The sequence below is a fragment of the Gobio gobio genome (genome assembly GCF_949357685.1).
Source record: "Gobio gobio genome assembly, chromosome: 3".
Lineage (NCBI taxonomy): Eukaryota > Metazoa > Chordata > Actinopteri > Cypriniformes > Gobionidae > Gobio > Gobio gobio.
In genome coordinates, this window is record NC_137099.1 from 60,689,404 (window position 1) to 60,717,381 (window position 27,978).

The window sequence follows — 27,978 nt, forward strand, 5'->3', positions numbered from 1 at the left end:
AGTTGTTCTTTGATGAACATTAAAGACAGACATCATCAGTGCTCCTGTCACTTTAAGAACAGCCACAGTCGAACATGAAGCGGATCTGACGAGCTGTCCCGCGCATCTCATTTCCTCACAACTCTTTAAGTTCATTTAAGACGTTATTTAACTAATTTAAGACTCCTAATATGAGAATACTCAAAATCCTCTGTGTTATTGTTTGTTCAAGAGCAAAAGAGAACTCGATGTGAGCATCCGTCTCACACGTCGAGTGTGTGTGAGTGTGTGTGTGTGTGTGTGTGTGTGTGTCAGAGTGTCCCTCGATTAGCTGACATAAGACGCAGCCACACAGACAGGACACTGACATACACACACACACACACACACACACACAGGACATTGTCATACAGTGCGTTCTCTTGTGTCTTGTCACGCTTGGAAGCATTTACATGAATAGGAGCGTGATCATATAATGTAACGCTAGGCAAAAATGGACATAAAAATGGACGCTGCGTTATTTGCGTTAAATATTTTTAATGCTTTAAGCTGAAAAATTGAATCGCCCGCGTTAACGCGTTAATTTGCCCAGCCCTAGTTGAAATACATCTAAAGGCACTAACAAAAGTCAAAAGAAATTGAGTTTGAAAGATGATGCCTGTAATAATATGCCTATAATGCTGTTTGTGGAGTTGTTTAATCCTCCTCTGCTGAGATCTTCAGAGATTTAATGTCTTCTTTTATCTTCAGTTGATTTCATCTAAAGCTGTGGCTGAAGTCAGTTGTAGTTCTTGTGTTTCTCTGCCCTTCAGTGATTTTGCTCATTATCATCAGGTGTCTTCAATAAGGCTCAGTCATCACTCAATCATTTAATTATCTCATGAACTCCATTAACATAAACTGATGCATTACATTTATCAGCCTGTAGTGTGCACACTGAGCAGTGTTCATTTCATCTGGACTAACCCATCTGGCTCCTCATGGCTGTGCTGGCTGGGTGGCCAGAGCAGGAGGAACTGCTCAATGTATGGATCTGACAAGAGACTGCCAGAGGTGGAAAGTCCAGTTTCAGAAAATAAAAAGTCCTGCTCTGTATTTTATTCCGAACACCTGGATTTGCTGATAGCACAGTTTTCAGCCAGGAGGTAGAATTAATTAGTGAAATCAGCTGACTGACACAGAGTCAGGACCAACATTATACATTATATATTCACATTGAGACGCAGGGCTTATCTTTTTTACGGTTTGTAGTGTGTGTGTTCACTACTCGCTGCTCCTAATATGTGCGCACAAACTCAGTCGGGCTACCATAATTGGCCTTCACGTCACCTTTTCTCTTTTTCCATCTCCAAACCTATTCTCCTAACAGCTGATTGGAGGATATTGTGTGCCCTTTGTTACATTTTTAGGATTTATGTAAAATCACATCTGATTTTGCTTTTCCGAGAAGTTTCAGTTTAACGTTGCAGGCTCATTTATTGACAAAAAATAATTGATTACAAATTTGTAATGTAATATTGATGATGATAAATAATTAGCTGACTAAATGCTAAAATTGAATAAATGTAATTGAACAAAAATGTGCATTGCAATTTGCAATCCTGTGAAACCTGCAGCACTTCCCGCGCCCCTGCCGTCAACATTAATTGATGTATTAAAGGTCCTGTTCTTCGTGATCCCATTTTTCAAACTTTAGTTAGTGTGTAATGTTGCTGTTAGAGCATAAATAATACCTGTAAAATTATAAAGCTCAAACTTGGACTACATCTCTGTACATCCTGCTTTAATTATGTCAGTAGAGCAGTTTGTTGACTAACCTCCGCCCACAAGAATACACAAAAAAAGGGGGCGTGGTCTTGTTGCTCCCGCGTGGAGAAGAGGAAGTGTTGCGTATAGCGTATAGTTTGTTTGTCGCCATGTCGTCGAGACGCTGTTATTTTCATCCCGGAGTCAAATCACCTTTGTTTGGCTTTCCCAGAGTTTCAGCACACCAGTGCACTGAGTGTGTTGATGGTATTTTGACACATGTTGTGTAGATATAACACACAATGTGTGTTAAATGTTACTCTGGATGAACAGCAGTGGGTGTTTTGGCAGCCAATCACATCATGCCTCTTTTTCAATGTCTTTTTCAAATGCTTTCTCCGCTTTTCACTTGTTATCACTGACCAGACTGACTTTATTTCTGTCAGACAGAAGCTCTTATTGAGATGAACAAGATTTGTGTTGATGATTCAGTGAACGTTTCATCTGAAGTCACCAGAATCGTGATTAGTGGCTCCTTTATTCGAGCTCTTGACCCTTGACTCTTTCACATCAGTTTTTCTCGGTTTGCTGTGACTGTGTGTTTATTATGCACACTTGAAGCAGCAGAACTAACCATGAGAAAACGATGATCAGATGATAATGTTATCATCGCATACATTTGTTGAGCTCAGGCAAGTGTTTGATATCTGAAACTTTACTGTAAAAAATATTTTCAGTTATTAATAATTGTTTTAATGTTATTGTTGTCATTATCTGCACATTTGATTTTAAATACACAGTGCACATAGGATGTTCTAGTCTATGGTGTCACACAGGCACACACACATATCAAGAATCAGCTCATGAATCTCAATAATGGTAACAAACCAAAAGCTTCATCCCGCAATGCATTCTGGGAGTCACCATAGTACAAAACTCATCCATGACTCCCAGCATGCACTGCAGGATGAAGCGTTTGTCACCATTGTTGCGATTCATGATCTGATTCTTGATGTGTGTGTTTGACGAGTATCTGCTGCAGCTCTAAACTTTCTGAAAACATTGAATTTTTATGAATTAATTCTGCACTGCTGGACATCATGAAGTAGTTTCACTAAACTGTTATAGCTAACAGCACATAAATAAAGTAAATGTATACCATCCATTTAATCATAAACTGGATCAGATCTTGAGATTATGACGTGATCAAGAAACTTCTGATCGTGTTTTCTTTCATGCCATAACAAACATATTTGATTAAAATGCAGTTACAGCAGAAAGAGGAGAATTTAAAGACAAGTAAAGGGTCAAGATCTCAAATAAAGGAGCCACTGATCACGATTCTGGAGACTTCAGATGAAACATTCAATGAACATCAACATCTAAACCTCTGTTCATCTCAATAAGAGCTGGTGTGTGTAGATTCATGATGTCTAAAACATCCAGGTAATACAATAAACAGTCAAACACTCTTTATTAAACGTCAATGGACTAAACACAAGTTAACAATACGTGTCAGTGTTCATCCAAACACGAAGTAACTCTGGCAAATACACACATACAGTCACATGTAACACACATCTGACACACGTTGTGTAACTATAACACATTATTGTGTAAAAGGTTTCAACACACTTCTGTGTAAGAGGAATAACACATTAGTTGAGTTACAGGTAACACGGAGATGTGTTAAAGAAAACAACACAGGTTGTGTGTTAAATTTTACGCAACATGTCTTGTCCCTGAGCACACACACTACATGTGTTAACATCTACACAACATGTGTTGTCCCTGAGAACACACACACAATATGTGTTAAAATCTTCACAACATGTGTTGTCCCTGAGCACACACACTACATGTGTTAAAATCTACACAACACGTGTTGTCCCTGAGCACACACACTACATGTGTTAAAATCTACACAACACGTGTTGTCCCTGAGAACACACACACAATATGTGTTAAAATCTACACAACATGTGTTGTCCCTGAGCACACACACTACATGTGTTAAAATCTACACAACACGTGTTGTCCCTGAGAACACACACACAATATGTGTTAAAATCTACACAACTTGTGTTGTCCCTGAGCACACACACTACATGTGTTAAAATCTACACAACATGTGTTGTCCCTGAGAACACACACACAATATGTGTTAAAATCTTCACAACATGTGTTGTCCCTGAGCACACTCACTACATGTGTTAAAACTAACACAACATGTGTCATTTTTAACACATCTCTTTTTAGAGTGCACCATCCACAGAACCGGAAGTGAGCGGCGGGGCTTAAACAGTCATAGTTGCGCTATCCATATATGTAATTTTCTTTTGTTAAATATAAGCTGTTTTCACATGGATTTTGATCGGATCGATGTCTACAATATTTAACAACAATACTTTTAAATAAAGTGACTTTTCTGTTCATATAATATGCATGTCATGATGTACAATGATCAACATTTTAAAACATAGCCTATTGATCATGCTTAAATCAATGAATACAAAGACAGTAGTTTATACTTCATGGAAACAGGCTAAAACTATACACAGTTTTTATTTAAAAAATATTAATAAATGTATAACATGTTGTAAAGTGTTTCTCATTTGACTATAGATATATTAGTATTATTTTGTTCACATTCATTATTCATTAAATAATACTGACAGAAAATAGCCTATGAGATTTAATGTTAATGGACACAAACACTGTAGTTTATTGTTACTTTAACAATACTACAACTTTTTATTTTTATCTTAAAAATATATTAGGCCTAATACATTTGTAACATGTTATAAAGTGTTTCCCATTTGACTCTATATTCAATCGTCTTATTTCGATTGAAAATAATAGACAGAAAATGTGATTTCTATTTTTCAAATGTCAAATAAAAATAACCATTTAATACAAGGCCTTAAAGTGAAACGTGTTTCTCTGAAAGAAAACAAATAGGACATATATAAAATATTTCTAAAATAATAGGTTTTAAACTAATTTAAATGGCACATAATAAAAATTAAAAACATGCAAAAAAAACTTAAAACACAAAAACTTGTGACTCTTAAGCCCATATCATGGCATTTCTGCAGAAATACTTGAAAAGATGAAAGTGTTTTAATCTCTGCAAACTAAATGTATACGTTTTATTAATGAATAATTATTTAATATTAAGACAAATAATATCTTTTGACAAATGCAAAAAAGTTTTAATGATAAAACGTGAAAGATGTGAAAAGATGAAAGTCTTTTCATCCCTGAAAACAAAATTGTTTTATTAATTAATAATTATTTAATATTGAGACAAATAATATATTTTGACAAATGCAAAAAAAGCTAAATAATACGATGATAAAACGTGAAAGACGTGAACAGATTAAATATTCGTTCACCACCACATGTATCATGACAGAAATATCACACACAACTCAACATATTCTCCTTCATGCTTCGTTTCAAATCTTACTGGCTTAAATGCATGTTTCTCTTGCGTGAAAAGTAACTTTAAAATCCATATGAAAACAACGTGTATGGGTAGCGCCGCTCACTTCCGGTTCTGTGGATGGTGTTCTGAAACTGGTGTGCTGCGGTAGCCTGATGTCGTCATACTCAATTCTAGTCAGAATATGAGTCTGATCTGCTCCGTTGGGCTGTGATTATGGGGCGTGTTTCAACCGAACCAGGAAAGACCTCAATTGGATAGACCCACAACCAATCAGAGCAACGGAGCGACGCACAACGTTAGTTATCAAATGTCAACAGAACTCAACTGCACTGTGTTGCCAAGTCCACGGGTTAAAGCGACCCCAATTATGTGATATACAGACCCAGGAATGCGATTTTTAGCTGCCAGCCCTGCCAAAATAACACATATTTTACCCCCCAAATGCCCTTTTTCCCGGAGAACCCCCCCTGGAAAGCTATTGGGCTTGTTTTTGGCTAGTTTTGAGGAACGTTAGCAATTGGGCGGGTTTTGTTGTAAAATCTTGGCAACCCTGCTGCACGCACGCTGGAATAAGTAGCCTAACGTTAGAAGAAAAATATGTGTAAACGATCTTTGCTGGTGTTGTAAAAAAAGGATACACAGAGTTTACTTACCAACACGATCATCATTTCTGAGAGAAATAGTAAAGGTGAACGCATATACGAACAAGTTCTCCGTTTAGGATTAGAACAAACTCAACCGAAGCGCCTTTTGATGACGTGGATGATTATCTGTCCATCATCGTCTAAAGCCCGCCCTGACAATTTCATTGGTCCGAACAGCTTCTGTTCGGGAATAATTACTTCTCTACCGATCAAGTCCAGACCGAACTGCCCGAGTAAAAATGTTGTGGGCGGGGCTAAGTTCGGCTGGCATCCAGGCTAGTGCTGCGGGGCTGCAGCTGGATATATCTCCGCGGGCTCGCGAAACTACGTTTGTTCTCGTCTCCACTCGAACGTCTCGTCCACTGGGGTCTTTCTCTCTGGTACTGGCAGGCACTTTGAGAAGGGGCTCGCTGCAGCCTGCGGTGGATGTCCAACCCGGCCCACATCCAAGTGTGACGTCAGAGGCCAGGCCAATGCCGCCCTGCAGCCGATTTTTAAGATTTTATTGGTCATATCAATCACAGTAGAGACTGCCTCTACACCAAACACTGATCTCTAAACCTACCCGTAACTGTAACCAATGAAATTAGCTGCAGAGCGGGAGTTCTGACGTCACACTTGGATATGGGCGGAGTTGGATATCCACCGCGGGCTGCAGCGAGCCCTACTTGGGCACTTTGGAGAAACTGCTTGCGTTTGACTGCTGTTTGACCATTTGGTGTGAGTAGATGTGTACTTTTATCCATAGGAGTTGAATCTAGTGAGAGAATTTGCCCATCTACGTGTTCTAGGATTATTCCCGTGCTGATGACCTGTTGATCTGATAACGCTGTGTGCATACAACTCTGCGTTGGCTTCGGCTACCTAATGATCACCCGTGTATGTGTATATTCTGATGCTTGCAACAATCCAACGTGAGTAGTAGTGTTCTTTATAACCAATGAGTTGAATCTAATAGGAAACATATTAGTATAATATGTACACCAACCTGTTGTTCTAGTATTACTTTGCACTGATGACCTGTTGATCTGAACGCGCTGTATGAGTGCAACACTGCATTGGCTTCGGCTACCTAATGATCAACTGTGCGTGTATACATTGAGTTGAGAGTAACCGCGTGCAGGGAGGTCCGGACAGAACTGACTGCGTTACAACCCACTTCTGCCTTTCCTATAATGCCTCAGTCAACAAAGTGAACCATAGTGTACTGTTAAAAAGGTATGTGAGTATTTTGTTTTATAAGTAAGTGTATAATGTGTTTTTTGTGTAATAAAAATGGGAAATGGTTTTGCAGGTCTTAAAATCCTTCCCGTCGGGTTAGCAGCCACCGTTTTCTTTCCCCACAAATATATTTGAGGTTTATTTGATTAGTTTGTGTTATTTTGGTTTGGGTGTATGTCATGTTTTGGTATTAATTTTTTCTTTGTAAAGTCTTAGTGTTTTATTCACTGGTGTACTACTGTATGGGAGGTTTTATTTCTACGTTTGGTTGTTTCATTGTTGTTGTTTTTTACGAATGGTTGGGATATTTTGGTTTCATTTGTTTTGGATTGGTTTGTTTCCTCCCCCAGTTTGTGATTTCACTTTGATTTACTTTATTTCGATTGAGTGTTTTTTTTTTTTATGTAATATCACTCACTTAATGCCAGCCCAAGTCTATATTTGCTTTGAGCACTAAATTTATTATCAGGTTTTTCTGTATAAGATTTATTTGATAGTTCAATCCTAATTTGTGGTGAGCAGTGTTTGTTTGTTACCCTTTTTTTTTGTTGAGTTTTTTTGTTTGTTTGGAATTGCTGTGCTTTTGGTTCTTTTTTCTTTTTGCTGTGATGGTTTGTTTGATATATTTTTGATTTTGTTTGAAACATCCTAGTTAACAGCAAATGTGATCTCAATAGTATCCGTGAAGAAGGATTGTGCCATTTTAATAAAATCAACCTTTTATACTCAGGTGGTTCAATTAAATGAACTAGAAGCCAGTGTTTAGAAAATATCACTATTAGGGTCCCCTATCCCGTAAAAGTGGGGGTGGCGTAGTCTATTCTTAAACCGCCATAAAGTATGCATCAACTATGCTGGGTTAAATCAACAACTCAGTTTGCTGGGTAAAATGAACCCAACATGTGCCTAATAATTTGTTTCCTCGTGAGCACAATATAAATATGTTGTTCCCTCGTTCTAAGTAAATCGTTGACACGATATGATAATTTGTGCGCACAACAAAATATGCACTCTGAATGAAGGCCATGTCACCATTTTTAAACAAATTGAACCACTTTTTTTTTTTAAACAAAGCCTGTTGCTCAATCAATATTCAACACAAACATATTTCTTTCTGCAATCATAAACTATGAGAGTAGTGAAAAGCACTTTTTTTAATCCGTGTTGTACACCTGGTGTGACGTGTCCAGACCTGTAATCGCTCCGATCACAAACACAAGTTAACTCTTGTCAATATAAATGAAACTGAACAAATCTCGTAGCGTCATGCAAAACTATGGCCATTATGAGCATTAATACATGAATGGAGACCCTATTCCATCATTTACTCACCTATATGAAGATGATATGAAGATGAGCTCCGCAAAGTTTCGCTTCCTGATGTTTACAAGCAGGTTTGATGATGCACTAAAAGTGAAACTGAAAGTAGATTTGTTTCACTGAAAGGTTAATAATAGGCTTGTTTGTGATGCGCCTCGCCTCGCCCGATATTCAGCCGAGACTAGGCGGCTGCAGTGAGGGGAGGAGTGAAAAAAATGCAGGCAAGCCGGACAGTTCTCTCTTCTCGTAGTGGATCAGACTCCTGCGAAAACTATTGTCGTCGCATCGTAAGATTATTGTAGAGTCACTGTGGTGAGATGGACTTTGTAACAACGTTTTAAGTGCCTTTTATCGGTCTTGGGAGTGTGAATGCACTGAATGCCAATGGAGGCCTATCTGAAGCCTTTCTCAGCATCAGCTTTACACAAAAATATCTTCATTTGTGTTCTGAAGATGAACGGAGGTCTGACGGGTGTCCAACGACATGAGGGTGAGGAATTAATGACAGAATTTTCATTTTTGGGTGAACTAACCCTTTAAGTTCTGTTACTTTTATATGAAAATAAATATTATGAACAAGACACCCAAAGTTTTTGTTATTTATTTCCATTCGAAAGACGTGTTTATCAATCATTTTGACTTTAATTAGGCCTACATACATGTTTTTATATTTTTTATAAATATGACAACAATCCCATAACCCACAGAGAGATCGCACTGTCTGAGAGTTTGGGAATATTCACACATAAAAACATGATCTCAGAGTTTTAAAATCAAACATTTAAAAAAAGAACCATGCATCACGGTTGTTTAAACCAATAAGCATTAAGCTGTGTCGTCAGCAAGTCGTTTCCCATCATGCTTTTGCTCCGCGCAGTCGGTGGAGAGCAACTGCGCTCGACTGCAGAATCCGACACATCCGCCTTTCGCTCGCGAGTGTTTTTTGACATACGTCAGCATGACATCAGAGCAAGGCGGACCCTCGGACACATTTCTAGCTGGCATGCATCTCGCGCGGCTCACCGGTGATCGGTTCTGCGCAGATTTCGCTCATCTCAAACAAGCCTAATGATTGGTTATTTACCCAGAAGGAGGGATTTTTGCCTTTTATCAAGCTCATTTTGGATGCGTTGGAAATGGAGGGAGCAGATAAATTACATTCAGTTCAAGCAAAAACACATCAATTTCCATAAAATTGGTAGAAAAATAAAGTTTGTACCCAGATAAACATGAAAACTCTTGCAAACCATCAATCGCACAAGCAGCTTTGCACTTTCACACACACACACACACACACACACACACACAGGGCCGTGCAGAGAGTTCTTCAGAGGCAGGGGCTCAAATGTAAAAAAGGGGCAATATGTAAATATATATACATTAGGGGTGTAACGGTACACAAAACTGACGGTTCGGTACGTAGCTCGGTTTTGAAGTCACGGTTTGCTACGGATTCGGTACAGCAGTTTTACAAAATTGCTTTTTTATTAATTTTTATTCAACAGTGGTTTAATGAAAAAAAAATTTGTGTCTGTCCTTAAATTAATTCAGTTATAACTAAAAGTTTCTTAAAGATAATGCTGTAAACTATATAGGGAGCCCTTACATATTGCTATTAAAGATTAACAACAGAGCCCAAACTACCCAGCCAGCACAGTCATGTGGGGCCCATATGGGCGTCACCTGGGCTGTCTAACTGGGGCCCAGCCAGTTTTGTCCTCAGTTTCCATGTAGGCCCCACATGGGCTAGCCCAGATGAACTGAACACTGCTCAGTGTGCACACTACAGGCTGTTAAATGTAACTGAATCAGTGTTGGAGTTAATGAGATAATTAAGTGATTAATAGAGTAATGACTGAATATTACTGAAGACTCCTGATGATAACAAGCAGAATCACTGAAGGACAGAGAAACACAACAGACTTCAGACACAACTTCACAAAAGCATTATCAGCTTCCCTTTTTACCTATTAGATTGACTTTCTGTTATCTTAGTTTTTATTGATAATTCCCACTGAGCAAAGGTGTACGTTGAAAAGACGTCCACTGAAGAACCAGAATGAAAGTTTTTATGACGTCTGTTTTTGACGTGTTCTGCACGTCTGATATAGACGTTCATGGAACCTCAAGGTTAAAAAACTAGTTCAAATTGTGGACATATTTTCCATTTGTAATTGCAAAGCAACTCACAGAGAGTGTGTGTTTGTCCAGAAATCATGAAAATAAAAGAAACTTAGCTCACACCTTTAGACACTTTAGAAAACATATCATCTGTAATTCACACATCTTTGGATGGTGAGAGAATCGTGGGATTCAATCCAGGATCTTCTTGCTGTGAGGAGACAGTGTTTCCCACTGAGACACTGGTGCTGCCCTTAATCACAGACATAAGACACACTTTGACTATTTCTGTCAGACGTCTACAGAAGCTCTTACTGAGAATTAACAGAGCTTTAGATGTTGATATTTATGGTTAATTTGAAGTCACCATTGTGGTGGGAAGCGTTTGTTTTAGTTGGGCTCTTGGTCCCTGTACTCGAGTTAGCTTTTCTTTGGCTGCTGTAACTGTGTGTGTGAAACACAGTAATTATGGCTGAGAAAGCAAAGATAAAGTGACTTCAGCTGTTGTCAGCTCCTTGTTGATGACAAAATCATCAGAAGTCTAGAATCTGATGTTATGCTTTTGAGTTTTACGTTCTTGTTTGGCAAATAATAATTGGTTTATATACTATAACCTTGTGAATCCACTGTATTGACACCAATAGCAAGAAAATAATCACTTATCCTAAAAGATGATAAAAAAGCATGTGCACATTGTTTTGAGAAAATATTTCACAGTCACACGCAGACATCAAGATTTTGCATATGATTCACAACAACGGTGACAATCATAACAAAAAAAACTTCATGCTGCAATGCATGATGGGTAGCTTCAAAGTACAAAACTCATGCTTGATTGTCACCGTTGTTGTGAATCATATGCAAAATCTTGATGTCCGTGTGTGACTATGTGAAATATTTTCTCAAAACAATGTGCACATGCTGTTTTATCATCTTTCAGGATGAGTGATTATTTTATTGCTATTGGTGTCAATACAGTAGATTCACAAGGTTATAGTATATAAACAAATGATTACTTGCCAAACAAGAACCTAAAACTCAAAAGCACAACATCAGATTCTAGACTTCTGATGATTTAGTCATCAACAAGGAGCTGACAACACCTGAAGTCACTTTATCTTTGCTTTCTCAGCCATAAGTATTGTGTTTCACACACACAGTTACAGCAGCCAAAGAAAATCTAACTCAAATACAGGGACCAAGAGCCCAACTAAAGCAAACGCTTCCCACCACAATGGTGACTTCAAATTAACCATAAACATCAACATCTAAAGCTCTGTTAATTCTCAGTAAGAGCTTCTGTAGACGTCTGACAGAAATAGTCAAAGTGTGTCTTATGTCTGTGATTAAGGGCAGCTCCAGTGTCTCAGTGGGAAACACTGTCTCCTCACAGCAAGAAGATCCTGGATTGAATCCCACGATTCTCTCACGATCCAAAGATGTGTGAATTACAGATGATAAATTGTCTAAAGTGTCCAAAGGTGTGAGCTAAGTTTCTTTTATTTTCATGATTTCTGGACAAACTCACACTGTCTGTGAGTTGCTTTGCAATTACAAATGGGAAATATGTCCACAATGAGCACATTTGAACTAGTTTTTAACCTTGAGGTTCCATGAACGTCTATATCGGACGTGCAGAACACGTCAAAAACAGACGTCATAAAAACTTTCATTCTGGCTCCTCAGTGGACGTCTTTTCAACGTACACCTTTGCTCAGTGGGAATTATCAATAAGAACTAAGATAACAGAAAGTCAATCTAATAGGTAAAAAGGGAAGCTGATAATGCTTTTGTGAAGTTGTGTCTGAAGTCTGTTGTGTTTCTCTGTCCTTCAGTGATTCTGCTTGTTATCATCAGGAGTCTTCAGTAATATTCAGTCATTACTCTATTAATCACTTAATTATCTCATTAACTCCAACACTGATTCAGTTACATTTAACAGCCTGTAGTGTGCACACTGAGCAGTGTTCAGTTCATCTGGGCTAGCCCATGTGGGGCCTACATGGAAACTGAGGACAAAACTGGCTGGGCCCCAGTTAGACAGCCCAGGTGACGCCCATATGGGCCCCACATGACTGTGCTGGCTGGGTATTAGCCTAAATTCATTTGCTATTTATTTTTAGATATAAAAATCAACACTCATAAGCTTCACATAAGGCAGTTTTTGCATTAATATGTAAATCTAATTATTATTTTTTTTTCTCCAACTCGTTGTTGAAATATAATCATTTAGTGGCTGTAATTTTCATGACAGGTTTATTTAAACATACATTAAATAAACAAGACATCACTAACAGGCTAAGTGGAATATAATGAATATATATAGGCTAATATAACGAATATATAGGCTAATATAGTGCATGTATTCAGTGAAAGAGTTGACGTTAATCTCTCTAGTGAACTCACAGCTGTGGACACTGAATGACTTCTGAGGTAAATGTGATTCTACATGACATTTTTTGTTTACAAGCTGTTTTATTGTCTTTCCGCGGTTGAAACACAGATGGAGCGATTACACAACATATGATACGTTTCAATAAGTTGTAATGTATCCTCAACATACCTTTAGATATTCATTTCTTTAGGAAGAGATGATGGCGTTCACTCGCGCGCCGCGCGCTGCCGCTTGAAGTTGAACTGATACGCGTCTCTCTGTCACGTCACATAATAGAGCGTTAAAACGGCATTTATCGTTTGAATTTCGTGATAAAATGGACTGAATACTTAATATGTTCGTGTGGGAACTCGGATTGAAGTGTGTTCCGCGCTTTAAACAAGCCGACTGTTAACTGTTATAGATTGCATTCATAACCGTTCGGTACACGCGCGCACCATACCGAAAGCCCGAAACGTAGTTCGTCTGTCCATGTAATTTTCAACCGATTTATTAATAAGAACAGAAAATTACCGCTCCACTTCACATGCCCAATGGAATTTGAACTTGCTTTGCCAGATCACGATTGGTTGGTGTATATACATGACAAACGCGCATTGGTGAATTGTGTAATACTTTAAAATATATAATATATAGATTTGTAATTAAATCAACACATTAGCTCTGATTATGGATGAAAAAAAAATATTGGTTTACTTTTTTTCCCGCGAGGCCACACACTCTCTGAAAGGACCATATTTGGCTCGAGAGCCGCTTCCGAACAGAGGAAAATCAGCAGTCAATCAAAACGCACGCAACCCATAGCAACGCGTTATGGCAACGCCTCAACAGAAATTGTCCGACTTTTGAGCCGTTCGTTACTATTTTATACATTGTCATCAATGTCATGTTAATCACATTTATTTAGTTTTATTGACCACGATATTATCATTGATATTTGTCTGAGAGGGGCACTTTTGATTCATTTTGAAAAAGGGCAGGGGCTCGAGCACCCAAAGCCCCCCCCTCTGCACGTGCCTGGTTATATGCTTAGTTCAAGTAAAACACTAAGAAACCCAAGTTAAGATTAATTTATTGGTTTTAGTGTCATTTTGTCAAGCAAAATAAAATGTTTGCAATTCTTAATAGTCTTTTCCCTCATGTCCTCCACTTCTGCAGTTTTCTTTCTCTACACTCTTAAAAAAAAGGGTTCCTTGAGGTTCTACATAGAACCCTAGAGTTCTATACTTGGCCAATAGAACCTTTTACAAAAAAATGGTTCTATGTAGAACCCTTGGAGAGCAAAGAACCTTTTTTATTAAAACGGTTCTATAATTCATGTTTTATGACTGAAGTGTAAACTAAAGATAACACAATAATTATAGGCCTACATAACACATTCACAAAGCTTTTTGAGGAGAATGACTGCTGTAGTCAAAAACAAGAGTCAAAAAAAATTTATATGCATGAATCAATGGATGATTTGAGCTTTTTAATGCAATTTTGTACATTAGCATGAAACTTATATTTCCTACTACATTATAGTTGGCTTTTTAACAAAGAATTGTGTAAAATAAATAAACTAACCAGGTGTTTTCTTTATTTTGTACCATGGTTTAATCTAACCCGAAGGGGGCATTAAAAAACAAATAATCGTAAAAATGCAAGTAGTGACGTATATGTGTTGCGTCATCCTTTCTTGAATTCCTATTGGTGGATTGGCGAAGATGAACTTGAGACGGTTAATTTTTCAAACTGAGGAGTCCGCCATCTGCCCGTTCAGCCATCAGGTAAGTTAAGTTTTTACATTTTTAAAACCATATTACTGAAATATGTAGTACCATCAGTTAATATTCTGTTAAAATTAATGTTAAATAGTGATACTAGAAGAAAAATGGATAATATTTACTTCAGTTAAAAGTATTGCTGGTTAGAACTGAGTGGCTTCGTCAGCCGTTGGTTCAGAAAGCCCTGTTAAAATGATTTTGCTCGGTTTTTAAACAAATTAAGTTACAGTCTCCCTTTATTCCCTTGTCAGTGTTAATTATGTTAATGTCAATAACAATAAGACAGCTGTGTTTAGAAGGAGACTAAGCGTGATTTTATTATTTCAGTGAAGCGCGCGCTCGCTGTTTATTAACGGTAACTAATTGTACAATAACGTTAGGCGCCGATTAAAAAATAAAAGCGAACCCGTTGGAAGACGGAGGGATATGGGAAACTTTGTGAAACCATGAAACATTATCTACAGATCAAGCATAATAACAGTAACATTGAATCATCTTGGAGAGAGTTTCGTCGTGTTGACTGTCGTAACCGAACGCGCCACGCAGTTTGAATAGAGGATGACTGACAGATGCAGTGGAGGGTTGTGTAATTTGGATATATGCACCTGAAGTAAACAATGTTTTGTATTTAAGATGCTGCATGAAATGACAATGAGGTTTGGAACAGACTTGGCAAAGAACATGGAAACCTCTCTAAATGAAATGGCCCCAAACATCATCAGGAGTGCAAAAGAAGGAAGTAAAAAAAAAATCTATATGCCAATCTCTTTGGACCAGCAGAGGAAATCACAGAAGGTAACTTCACCAGGGTTTTTCCTGCATAACTTATGTCCGGCACACCCCAGGTACCCCTAGAGCAGTGGTTCTCAAACCTGTCCTGGGGACCCCCAACCAGTGCACATTTTGCATGTCTCCCTCATCTAACACACCTGATTTAAATCATCAGCTCATTAGTAGAGACTGCAAGACTTGGGACGTTTCTCAATATGCGTACTTGTCTGTACTTGTGTTCTCGTGAGCTCAGTGGCTGCACCTATAAATTGTTGACCTATAAGTGTTAGTATTAAATTAATAGTTTACCCTAAAATGTAAATTCTGTCATCATTTACTTACCTCTCATCATTTAAAATCTGTATGACTTTAATCGTCAGAAAACAAAATAAGATATTTTGAAGGATGGTAAACGAACAACGGCGGTGCCCATTGACCTATATTGGTTTTGTGTCCATACAAATCAAGTGAATGGGTACCAGTGTTTTTCAGTTTCCAAGATTCTTCAAAATATCTTTTTTTTGATATGCTGTAGAAAGAATGCCATTTATGTTTGAAATGACGAGAGTGAGTGAATGATGACAGAATTTTCATTTTTTGGGTAAACTATTCCTTTAATTGAATTCAGTGCCTGATGTACACTAACTTGTATCTGTTTGTAGGTCTTGTTAGGAATGCTGCACTCATTTTATTGCCAGCACTTTTCAAAGAAAACGCCAGCTTCCTCTACTGTGTAGATAGTGTAAGTATAGAGTCTTCTGTAGTTTCATTAACATTTGAGGGAGTTGACTTAATAAAGGAACTGTTCATTTAAATATAAAAAAATATTACTGTTTACTCACCCTTACACCAAAGTTTTAAACAATTTTCAATAAAACTTACCCTATAATTTACTCAATCTCTTTCTTAGTAACAAGCTTTGTAATGTCATTGAATAGCACCCCAACTTTTGAAACTCCCAAAAAGTGCTCTCCAGGGGTTAAAATTCGTCCCTGGACAAACCCTGTGGATGTTTTTTGCTGGAGTAAATAAATGAATAACTAAGCACAATCACACATCGGCACATCAGCTTCACATAAATAGTTTTGAGTCTTGTTGGTTCTTGCATGTCGCGTGCCTATTTGTCATATCTTATGTTGTGTCACGATTCAGTCACAAGAACAAATGAACCAGTGGGATTCAAAGTAATCAAAGTGGCATTACAAAGCTTGGAATGATTATAATTAAATATAACTCAGATTGTGTTGAACTGAAAAAAGCAAGTCATAAATGTCTAGGTTGCCTTGTTGGTGAGTAAATTATGGGGTAATTTTAAGTCTTTTTCTATTAATTGGTGAAAAGCACTCATTGTTTGTAATTTTTTTTTTTTTACAGGAACCCAAAGGTCCTGCACCAACTGCTTAACGGCTGTCCTGATCCCCTCAAGGCTGAAAGTGTCAGCATTATAATGGACAACGTGAACATTATAAGAGAGGCAGACATTGACATTACACAGGCTGTGGAATGCCTGTTTGCAGCCTATTTTCTTTTCAATGCTCAGCTTGCCATTAAGAACACAAAGATTTTCATTCAAAAATACATGCTTAAACTAAGATCTCGTCATGACACAAGAATACCAATACCTGTACTAAAAATGTACAGTCAACTTGTGTAAATAATACTATTTAATAAATGTGTTATTTTTGTTAGGATTGTGATTAGTTTCCTCAGTTCAGAGACATTTAAAAGAATGGTATATATGTACATAGGGTATATAAGCAAGCTGGTATATATTAAAAATTTAAAATGCGTGAATGTTTATTAAATTGAAAAAGAGTAAAATGTTCAATTACAATTTTAAAAAAGTACAATTGCAGTTAATATTAAATGGTTGTATGTAATTAAACATTTCAAGTTTAGCTGTCTAACACAGATACAGAGATGTAATTTTAAATGTTTATGTATGTTTTTTAAAAAGTGAAAATGCTTGGTCTAATACAGAATATACAGATTTTAAATGTTTATGTATGTTTTTTAAAAAGTGAAAATGCTTGGTCTAATAAAGATTTGAAATGATAATATTTATTCTATTTTTTTAAATAATAAATTTAATGAATTTTAAATTTTTGTACTGTCTGGATTGGTTATATTATTAAATACCGGTGATAACTTAATAATAAAGAACCCTTAAATGGTTCTAAAAAGAACCATCTAACTTGGATTCCAAGAACCATTTGGGGTTCTTTTTAATGAACCCTTTAATATGGTTCATATATAGAACCATTTTGGGGTTCCATATATGAAGCAGGTGATAGAACCATTTCTGGTTCTAAATAGAACCATTTCTTTTAAGAGTGTAGTTGCATTCACTCATTTCCAAAAGTCATCATGAATGTTGAATTGTCAACCCAACTGAAACATTTGAGGAACATCCCATAATCTGACTTCATAAACTGATGTTGATTTTCCTCGAATGTTTTGTTGTCACCTTTATGGTGATCAGTGTTCCCTTTGGTTGGGCACTTGGACTTTATATTATGGTAAGTCTCTTCCTATTGATGAAGCAAAAACAAAACAAAAAATTATTTTATTCTAAAGGTAGGAAAGTAAAAAAAAAAAAAATGCCTATTTTTTTTAAGAGATTATCTATTTTCTAACTAAATCATTGACTAGTCAATTTTTCATGTCAATTAATGATATTTAACAATATTATTGCTAACACGTCATAAACACTTTTTAATTATGTTGATATAATCCCTCTATTGAGCTGCGGTTTGGAGGCTTGCTCCATACAAGTTTTGTTGCATTGTACATGAACATGTGTAATGACAATAAACGACCTATCTATCTTATCTATTTTTGTGACAATATCTTGCAGTTGATCATGCTTAGGTCTAGTAATGTTACGTTCGGAACATGTGTTGAGAAATCCCGGAAGCTTTCAATGAAGCGCGTCTCAAGGCTTGTATCGCTTTAGACCAATGACGTCATTGATGTTGCTTCAGCCTGACTGGTTCAGGGAGCTGTTCTAAGCCTTTATTGGCTTAATATACAGTGCAGCCTATCACAGATCACATCAGGTAATCTCTGATGTATCTGCTTGCTTTACACTCTTTGACCACCAGGAGGTATTATGAGCAAACAAGGCTTTGAGAAATAAATCCTTTTGTGAACCATTTGGCTGAAAAGCTTCAATGCTTCACGAGGCTTCATCTCACCACCACTACTTAAGTCACACACACAGCATCAAAACACAACGATAGTAGCTACACCAAGTCAAGAGTAAATCTAAAGTAATTTATCAAGTGCTCTCTACAGCTCTTTTATAGTCACTAGAACTCTTGTGTAAGTGAACTATAATATCTAAGCATTTGTCACTATTCCTATTTGTTACGGTTATTGTGGCTTAGAAAGTACATGACGAATGGTGATAGATACACAGTCTTTAATCAAAATAACAAACTCAGAAGGTTCACACAAACCATAACTGACAAAGGACTGAACAGAAAGGAGTATAAATACACATGTCAACTGAGGACACTAAACAAGCACGGCTGGACAGATTTTAACTAATGAACTGATGCACACAAGACAGAAAATAAATTAACTGAACATACACTTGATACTATTTCACTTTACTTTACTTTAGGTTTGCATGCTTTTTTAAGTAAGTCAAGAAAGTTAAATAATGCTTTTTTGTGAGAAGAGCCTGCTGAGATAGTTTAACTGGGAGGTTATTATGCTTATAATTACATTTAAAATAAAAAGGAAGCATCCGATTGTAAGATATAAATCCTGTTCATGAAACTATACAGAAATAAAACTCTTTAGTGACTCATCACTGATAGTCCCTGTCAATCATCAGTGGCTCCGCCCACAGATCTCAGGATTGGTTCCTCTGAGCTCCGCCTCTTCCTGTTGATCTGAACACACAATAAGATGAAGAAAGACTGACTGAATCAACAACATTATAAAACCTTTCTCAAGAATCATAAAGCACTCACACTCGTGCTGAAGAGAGTTTTATTGATTATATTGAGAAGAGCTGCAGGTTCTGACACTTACTGATGGATTCTCATGTTCAGAAAAGCTCTGAGGATCAAGAGTCTTCAGGACGTCTGGGATCAACGGTCTGTGTGAAAGAGAGCGAGAGATCGGTCATGTGATCATCTGTGATGGAGGATCTGACGCTGGCGTCTCACTTACTGTGAGTGTGTCGTACAGGTCAGAGGTCGTGGACTTGAGCTCAAGAGCTGTATATGTGTCTTCAGTGGGGTCAGAGATCTACAGGAGAGACAGAAGGACACACACATTGTGAGCTCATGTTTTAAATGCTGACTGTAATGTTTAGAGGATCTTCACTGGATCTAGAACTGAAGAATCAGGTGTTTGGACACGAGACTCGTGTGTCTTATACTCTTAATATCTCTGTACGGCTCATCCCAGCCAGCACAGTCATGTGGGGCCCATATGGGCGTCACCTGGGCTGTCTAACTGGGGCCCAGCCAGTTTTGTCCTCAGTTTCCATGTAGGCCCCACATGGGCTAGCCCAGATGAACTGAACACTGCTCAGTGTGCACACTACAGGCTGTTAAATGTAACTGAATCAGTGTTGGAGTTAATGAGATAATTAAGTGATTAATAGAGTAATGACTGAATATTACTGAAGACTCCTGATGATAACAAGCAGAATCACTGAAGGACAGAGAAACACAACAGACTTCAGACACAACTACACAAAAGCATTATCAGCTTCCCTTTTTACCTATTAGATTGACTTTCTGTTATCTTAGTTTTTATTGATAATTCCCACTGAGCAAAGGTGTACGTTGAAAAGACGTCCACTGAGGAGCCAGAATGAAAGTTTTTATGACGTCTGTTTTTGACGTGCTCTGCATGTCCGATATAGACGTTCATGGAACCTCAAGGTTAAAAACTAGTTCAAATTGTGGACATATTTTCCATTTGTAATTGCAAAGCAACTCACAGAGAGTGTGTGTTTGTCCAGAAATCATGAAAATAAAAGAAACTTAGCTCACACCTTTAGACACTTTAGAAAACGTATCATCTGTAATTCACACATCTTTGGATCGTGAGAGAATCGTGGGATTCAATCCAGGATCTTCTTGCTGTGAGGAGACAGTGTTTCCCACTGAGACACTGGTGCTGCCCTTAATCACAGACATAAGACACACTTTGACTATTTCTGTCAGACGTCTACAGAAGCTCTTACTGAGAATTAACAGAGGTTTAGATGTTGATGTTTATGTTTCATTTGAAGTCACCATTGTGGTGGGAAGCGTTTGCTTTAGTTGGGCTCTTGGTCCCTGTACTTGTGTTAGCTTTTCTTTGGCTGCTGTAACTGTGAATGAGAAACACAATAGTTATGGCTGAGAAAGCAAAGATAAAGCGACTTCAGGTGTTGTCAGCTCCTTGTGGATGACTAAATCATCAGAAGTCTAGAATCTGATTTTATGCTTTTGAGTTTTGTGTTCTTGTTTGGCAAAGAATAATTTGTTTATATACTATAACCTTGTGAATCCACTGTATCGGGACTAATAGCAATAAAATAATCACTTATCCTGAAAGATGATAAAACAGCATGTGCACATTGTTTTGAGAAAATATTTCACATAGTCACACGCAGACATCAAGATTTTGCATATGATTCACAACAACGGTGACAATCATAACAAAAAAAACTTCATGCTGCAATGCATGATGGGTAGCTTCAAAGTACAAAACTCATGCTTGATTGTCACCGTTGTTGTGAATCATATGCAAAATCTTGATGTCTGCGTGTGACTATGAGAAAAATTTTCTCAAAACAATGTGCACCTGCTTTTTTATCATCTTTCAGGATGAGTGATTTGTTTATTGCTATTGGTGTCAATACAGCAGATTCACAAGGTTATAGTATATAAACAAGTTATTATTTGCCGAACAAGAACCTAAAACTCAAAAGTACAACATCAGATTCTAGACTTCTGATGATTTAGTCATTAACAAGGAGCTGACAACACCTGAAGTCACTTTATCTTTGCTTTCTCAGCCATAAGTATTGTGTTTCACACACACAGTTATAACATCCAAAGAAAAGCTTACACAAATACGGGGACCAAGAGCCCAACTAAAGCAAACACTTCCCACCACAATGGTGACTTCAAATTCACCATAAATATCAACATCTAAATCTTTGTTAATTCTCAGTAAGAGCTTCTGTAGACGTCTGACAGAAATAGTCAAAGTGTGTCTTATGTCTGTGATTAAGGGCAGCACCAGTGTCTCAGTGGGAAACACTGTCTCCTCACAGCAAGAAGATCCTGGATTGAATCCCACGATTCTCTCACGATCCAAAGATGTGTGAATTACAGATGCTACATTGTCTAAAGTGTCCAAAGGTGTGAGCTAAGTTTCTTTTATTTTCATGATTTCTGGACAAATACACACTGTCTGTGAGTTGCTTTGCAATTACAAATGGGAAATATGTCCACAATGAGCACATTCGAACTAGTTTTTAACCTTGAGGTTCCATGAACGTCTATATCAGACATGCAGAACACGTCAAAAACAGACGTCATAAAAACTTTCATTCTGGCTCCTCAGTGGACGTCTTTTCAACGTACACCTTTGCTCAGTGGGAATTATCAATAAAAACTAAGATAACAGAAAGTCAATCTAATAGGTAAAAAGGGAAGCTGATAATGCTTTTGTGAAGTTGTGTTTGAAGTCTGTTGTGTTTCTCTGTCCTTCAGTGATTCTGCTTGTTATCATCAGGAGTCTTCAGTAATATTCAGTCATTACTCTATTAATCACTTAATTATCTCATTAACTCCAACACTGATTCAGTTACATTTAACAGCCTGTAGTGTGCACACTGAGCAGTGTTCAGTTCATCTGGGCTAGCCCATGTGGGGCCTACATGGAAACTGAGGACAAAACTGGCTGGGCCCCAGTTAGACAGCCCAGGTGACGCCCATATGGGCCCCACATGACTGTGCTGGCTGGGATAGCGGCTGTAGGAAACATCTCTGCATGCAGGAAAACACTGAGAATAATTGAGATCATCTCACCTCCTTCACCGCAGATCTTCTTTTCATCCTTTTAGTAAGACTGTCAGAAGAAAGATGAATAAGCAGCACATTTAAATTTGTATGTATAATATGTAATAAAATAACACTTCATACAGCATTTTTGAAGGAACGTCTTACCAAATGTACATGACAAAAGCTCCTGATGCTCCACCGAGTAAAACCCCAACCCCAGCAGAAACAGCGACCGCTACAGACGAGAACCATCTGACTGCTGAAATACACACAAACACACACCACATGTTTAACAGGACTAATATACTGACAAATAAGGAAGTAAACAGGTGCATGTGGTTAAAATAGAGAATATTATTCATAAAACTCACACATGACGTTTAGAGTCACAGCATCAGAGTATTTCTCTCCATGTTCATTGATGGATCTGCACTTGTATTCTCCACTGTCATCAGAGCTGATCTTTGAGATGCTGTAGATTCTTCCAGATCCTACAATCGTTCCTCCTTTAAACCAGCTGAAGTTCAGAGCAGGAGGGTTTGAATCACTGCTGCATCTCAGAGTCGCTGAATCTCCCTCCACTATTTCACCAGATCCAGTTATCCACACTGAGACGCTCCTGGGTGAGTCTAAAAAGGACAAAAATTAAATCCTTAAATCATTGCATTCAAACACATTCTCCAATTTTTACAAATAACAAATTACTCACACGTGACATCGAGATAAACAGTAGGAGAGATGTGATGGTGTCCGTGTACAGCACAGCTATATCTGCCTGCATCCTCTCTTCTGACTGACTGCAGCAGGAGTTCATTGTTTCTGTCTCTTCTCTCAGTTAATGGCTGTGAGTTTCTGTACCAGATGAATGTTGCTCTGTCAGTCAGAGTGCAGCTGCTTTTACATGTCAGACGGACTGAATCTCCCTCTGTCACTCTCTCAGGAGACTCCACCTGAAGATCTGAACACAACACACACATTATATCTAGTGCTGCTGTCATACATGTAGTATTCTTATGTCTTGCTATGAACCAACTATATGCCACAGGCAAAGTATTCTGTGTTCTTATTGGCTATAGCACTTGTCAGTAAAGTCTATGCAAATTAACCATAGATTCATGTGTGAAGTGTCTAAAGGTGTGAGCTAAGTTTATTTTATGTTCATGATTTCTGGACAAACACACACTGTCTGTGAGTTGCTTTGCAATTACAAATGGAAAATATGTCCACAATTTGAACTAGTTTTTAACCTTGAGGTTCCATGAACGTCTATATCGGACGTGCAGAACACGTCAAAAACAGACGTCATAAAAACTTTCATTCTGGCTCCTCAGTGGAGATCGTTTCAACGTATGCCTCTAGGGGCAAAGACATTGAAAAGAAGTCTTTTGGACATAACTTTGCTCAGTGGGAGGGTGAGAAGTGTGATGAGTTGTGCATTGACTCACTGACACAGGGCAAACAGAGCTCAGACACAGAACAAGTTTTTGGGAACATTAAAATAGGTCCAAATCATGAAAATAAAATCAAGTTTAAGCTGGACACTGGATCCTCAGCTAATGTCATTCCTCTGTTATAGTACACCAAATTGAACACTTAGTACGCTCTGCAGCCAACATCTCGTCCCCTGTTTGGATACGGTGGTGAACGTCTGGTGGTGAAAGGCAAATGCGACATGAAGACATCAGACATTGAGATGGTTCTGACATTTTATGTAGTCGTCACAATGGGTCATAGGTCTAAAAGGATGTATAGACTTTGCCCTCATAAAGCTTGTACTATCAGTTACAGACAGACAGACGGAAGTGCCAGTCTTGGAGGAGTTTGCAGACATTTTCAAGAGGATCGGACTGTTTCCTGGTGAGTGTACCATACACTTAGACCCACATGCAACCCCAGTAGTCCATCTACCCAGACGCATTCTTCTCGTATTACGCAGTCGTCTTAAAGAGTATTTTGTACATCTCCTCACTGCTGAGGGTGTAAAGCCTGACCCTGCCAAAGTTGCTGCTGTGAGAGACATGGAGCCACCTAAAGATAAAGGAGAACACGAGACACTGCTAGGTATGATTAATTATCTCTCCAAAGTTGCCTCCCTGATGTCAACGTGCCACTTCGACAGCTCCTGAAGGAGTCAAGTGAGTTCTTCTGGGACGTCCAGCAGGACAAAGCTTTCAAGAAGATAAAATAACTAATCACATGTGAGCCAGGCCCAGTCTTAGCCTATTCCGATCCTCTCAAAGAGCCCAGGTTACAAGTTGATACGGGCTCGGGGCAGTACTACTGCAGGATGGCAAACCCATCACATATGCGTCAAAGTCCCTCTTTGAAAGTGAAATCAATTACGCCCAAATTGAGAAAGAACTCTTTGCCATACTGTTTTGCTGTAAGCGTTTCCATCAATACATCTACGGCCGCCAAGTCATCGCTTAGAGTGACCACAAGCCCCTTGAATCAATAATGCGGAAACCCCTGGTTCCCCCAAGACTTCAGAGGATGATCCTCCAGCTCCAGAATTATAACTTCACCATTGTACACTGACCAGGCAAGGACATCCCTGTCGCAGACACGTTGTCCAGAAAGTCACTATCTGACCAGGATATGAGCCTCAGTGAAGGAATTGATCTTCAAGAGCTTACAGTGTACAACAATCTTCCTGTCAGTGATTCAAAGATGGAAGACATCAGAATTCAAACCGAAAAGGATCCACAGTTCCAGATACTGAAGCAAGTTATAAAAAGTGGTTGGCGAAAAGAAGAGAAAAGAAAATGTCCCATGAGTGTGTCAGAATTCTGGAACCACCGCAATGAGTTCTCGTACTTGCATGGAATAATATTCAAAGGTGAAAAGATTGTCTTTCCTACAAGCCTTCGCCCAGACATGCTGTTGCGTATACATGCCAGTCACCTAGGCTAGAAAAGAGCAGAGAGCCTGTGATATCATGTTCTGGCCTGGGATGCATAAAGAAATTGGGAACATCGTCAGCAAATGCTCAATTTGCCTTACGTATCGCTCCTCCAACACCAAAGAACCCATGATCAGTCACAAAATCCCAGACAGGTCATGGCAAGTAGTGGCTAACGATCTGCTTGCCTGGAACAATGAGGACTATCTTGTGACAGTTGACTATTACAGCAGATATTTTGAGTTAGACAAGTTCAGCAGCACAACCTCAACTGCTGTGATAAACAAACTAAAAGCTGCTTTTACATGACATGCCATCCCGGAGGCTGTCATTTCAGACAACGGCCCCCAGTACAGCTCGGGTGAGTTTGAGACCAGAACATGGGAAATTACACATACCACCACAAGTCCAGTAAAGTCTATGCAAATTAGCCATAGAAGGTTCAGTTGTGTACTTGCTGCCAGAGAATTAACACTCATGTCACGTACCTAAAAGAGTTTAATAAATCCTCATGTTAATGTACATTCTGTGTGCACCCAGAGCCTCCTTGTACACTTCATCAATCGTAATGTAAACACAACAATACACTGATTATTATTAGAAGAAGAGATAAACCTCATGAAAGTCACCTGTGACAGCAAGAGTCACTCCAGCAATGCCCATCGCTTTGTCTTTATTAGTGATGATTCTGAAATAGTACTTGTGTGAATCCTTCAGTGTCACATGACTCAGTCTGACGGTGCAGTTCTGCTGTTGATCTCCCAGATACTGAAGCCTCTGACTGTATTCAGGGTCCTCAGACAGATCTGAAGGCTCAACACCGTCTTTTACAGACTCTTTGGTCCAGAAGACTTCCTTGATCCGATGTCCAGTAGGGTATGTATAAGTGCAGTTCATTGTCACTGTTGAGTCCTTTAGTGCACAGATGTGTGAAGGACTGTATCTCACAGTCCAATCATCACTAGAAACCCCTGAAACACAGAATTCATCAAACTGTAAATGTTGTTTTATCAGTTACAACACACTGTGAAAGCTCAGGAAAGCATGTCAATATTTGTATGTAAATTATAGTTCCCACTGAGCAAAGTTATGTCCAAAAGACGTCTTTTCAATGTCTTTGCTCCTAGAGGCGTACGTTGAAAAGACGTCCACTGAGGAGCCAGAATGAAAGTTTTTATGACGTCTGTTTTTGACGTGTTCTGCACGTCCGATATAGACGCTCATGGAACCTCAAGGTTAAAAACTAGTTCAAATGTGCTCATTGTGGACATATTTTCCATTTGTAATTGCAAAGCAACTCACAGACAGTGTGTGTTTGTCCAGAAATCATGAAAATAAAAGAAACTTTGCTCACACCTTTAGACACTTTAGACAACTTAGCATCTGTAATTCACACATCTTTGGACCTCTGTTAATTCTCAGTAAGAGCTTCTGTAGACGTCTGACAGAAATAGTCAAAGTGTGTCTTATGTCTGTGATTAAGGGCAGCACCAGTGTCTCAGTGGGAAACACTGTCTCCTCACAGCAAGAAGATCCTGGTTTGAATCCCACGATTCTCTCACCATCCAAAGATGTGTGAATTACAGATGCTAAGTTGTCTAAAGTGTCTAAAGGTGTGAGCGAAGTTTCTTTTATTTTCATGATTTCTGGACAAACACACTGTCTGTGAGTTGCTTTGCAATTACAAATGGGAAATATGTCCACAATGAGCACATTTGAACTACTTTTTAACCTTGAGGTTCCATGAACGTCTATATCGGACGTGCAGAACACGTCAAAAACAGACGTCATAAAAACGTTCATTCTGGCTCCTCAACGTACACCTCTAGGGGCAAAGACATTGAAAATACGTCTTTTGGACATAACTTTGTTCAGTGGGTTAATAACAGAAAAAAATGACGGGCTAAACTTCTTAAAATCTAATAAGTGATCTCAGTGTGAAGTTCTTCATGAGCTTGAGGAGGGTGTTGCAGAAAAGCAGAAATGAACAGAGACTGACGTCTGAAAACAGAGCAAGGAAATCAGCCACAAAACATCATGCAGCTCTATCAAATAATACAACAAATGACAAATAAATGTAAGGTTTGTGACTTTTTGTTCATGTTTATCAAAAAAAGGCCAAAATATGAATGATCTGATGCTACACAAAGTAACTTCATGTTTCAAAAAGAAAAACATCAACAATGTACAGAAAACTGCTCATTAATCTCATTATGGGGTCTTTGAAAATGGGGTCTTTGGTCTTTGAGTGTTTGTAATGTGAATGTGCCAGAGACTCACCGTGAATCATGAGCAGAAAAACCAGAGGAAGTGGAGGACCCGTTCTGACCCACATCATTATAAAATACATCTATAATTCAGCATTAAACATCACTCATATACTCATAAACAGGTCATGTTCATCAGCCTAAACAGCTCTTAGTGTTAGTGAGATCTTTGCACATCTGGAGATTATTAATGCTCAACATCAGTGTGTGTGAATGAACTGATCATTAGATGAACAGAAGATATTTCTCATGTGTTATATGAGCTTCATCTATAGAAATAATCATCAGTGTTCATTTAAGTAAGAGTGTGTTTGTCTTACCGTGTTGTAGCTCATCAGATCAACAGCAACTGAACGACTGACTGAGTAAC

The 27,978-nt window shown here is 38.3% G+C and overlaps 2 protein-coding genes across 7 annotated transcripts in view; both read right to left on the minus strand.

The window, feature by feature from the left end:
* The window catches only part of LOC307122980 (GTPase IMAP family member 9-like), a 120,883-nt gene that overhangs the window by 7,475 nt on the left and 85,430 nt on the right, over positions 1-27,978 (minus strand). Inside the window, exon 1 of one of the 6 annotated variants that reach the window (XM_079811334.1) lies at positions 8,317-8,450. The exons of 3 other annotated variants lie outside the window; for them this stretch is intronic. The gene's annotated coding sequence lies outside the window, so the exon portion shown is untranslated. Of the gene's footprint in view, positions 1-8,316; positions 8,463-27,978 lie in introns of those variants that run through there. 2 more of the 6 variants (XM_079811337.1, XM_079811335.1) reach the window with 2 other exon arrangements.
* LOC307122977 (B-cell receptor CD22-like) lies at positions 18,823-27,965 on the minus strand. Its single transcript, XM_079811329.1, has 10 exons — positions 27,929-27,965; positions 27,622-27,691; positions 25,971-26,312; positions 23,149-23,397; positions 22,811-23,068; positions 22,605-22,698; positions 22,467-22,506; positions 19,600-19,677; positions 19,459-19,525; positions 18,823-19,316 (listed from the first exon to the last, which is right to left on the minus strand). The coding sequence occupies exons 1-9, from the start codon at positions 27,941-27,943 to the stop codon at positions 19,493-19,495; spliced, it is 1,179 nt and encodes a 392-aa protein (XP_079667455.1). The 5' UTR covers positions 27,944-27,965; the 3' UTR covers positions 18,823-19,316; positions 19,459-19,492.

What these genes read in the sequence shown, in the direction of transcription:
- LOC307122977 (XM_079811329.1), bottom strand. An exon ending in AGTGACTCTTGCTGTCACAG is followed by an intron (nt 23,398 to 25,970) that starts GTGACTTTCATG and finishes TGTTGTGTTCAG; the next exon opens with ATCTTCAGGTGGAGTCTCCT. An exon ending in TGTTTATCTCGATGTCACGT is followed by an intron (nt 23,069 to 23,148) that starts GTGAGTAATTTG and finishes TGTCCTTTTTAG; the next exon opens with ACTCACCCAGGAGCGTCTCA.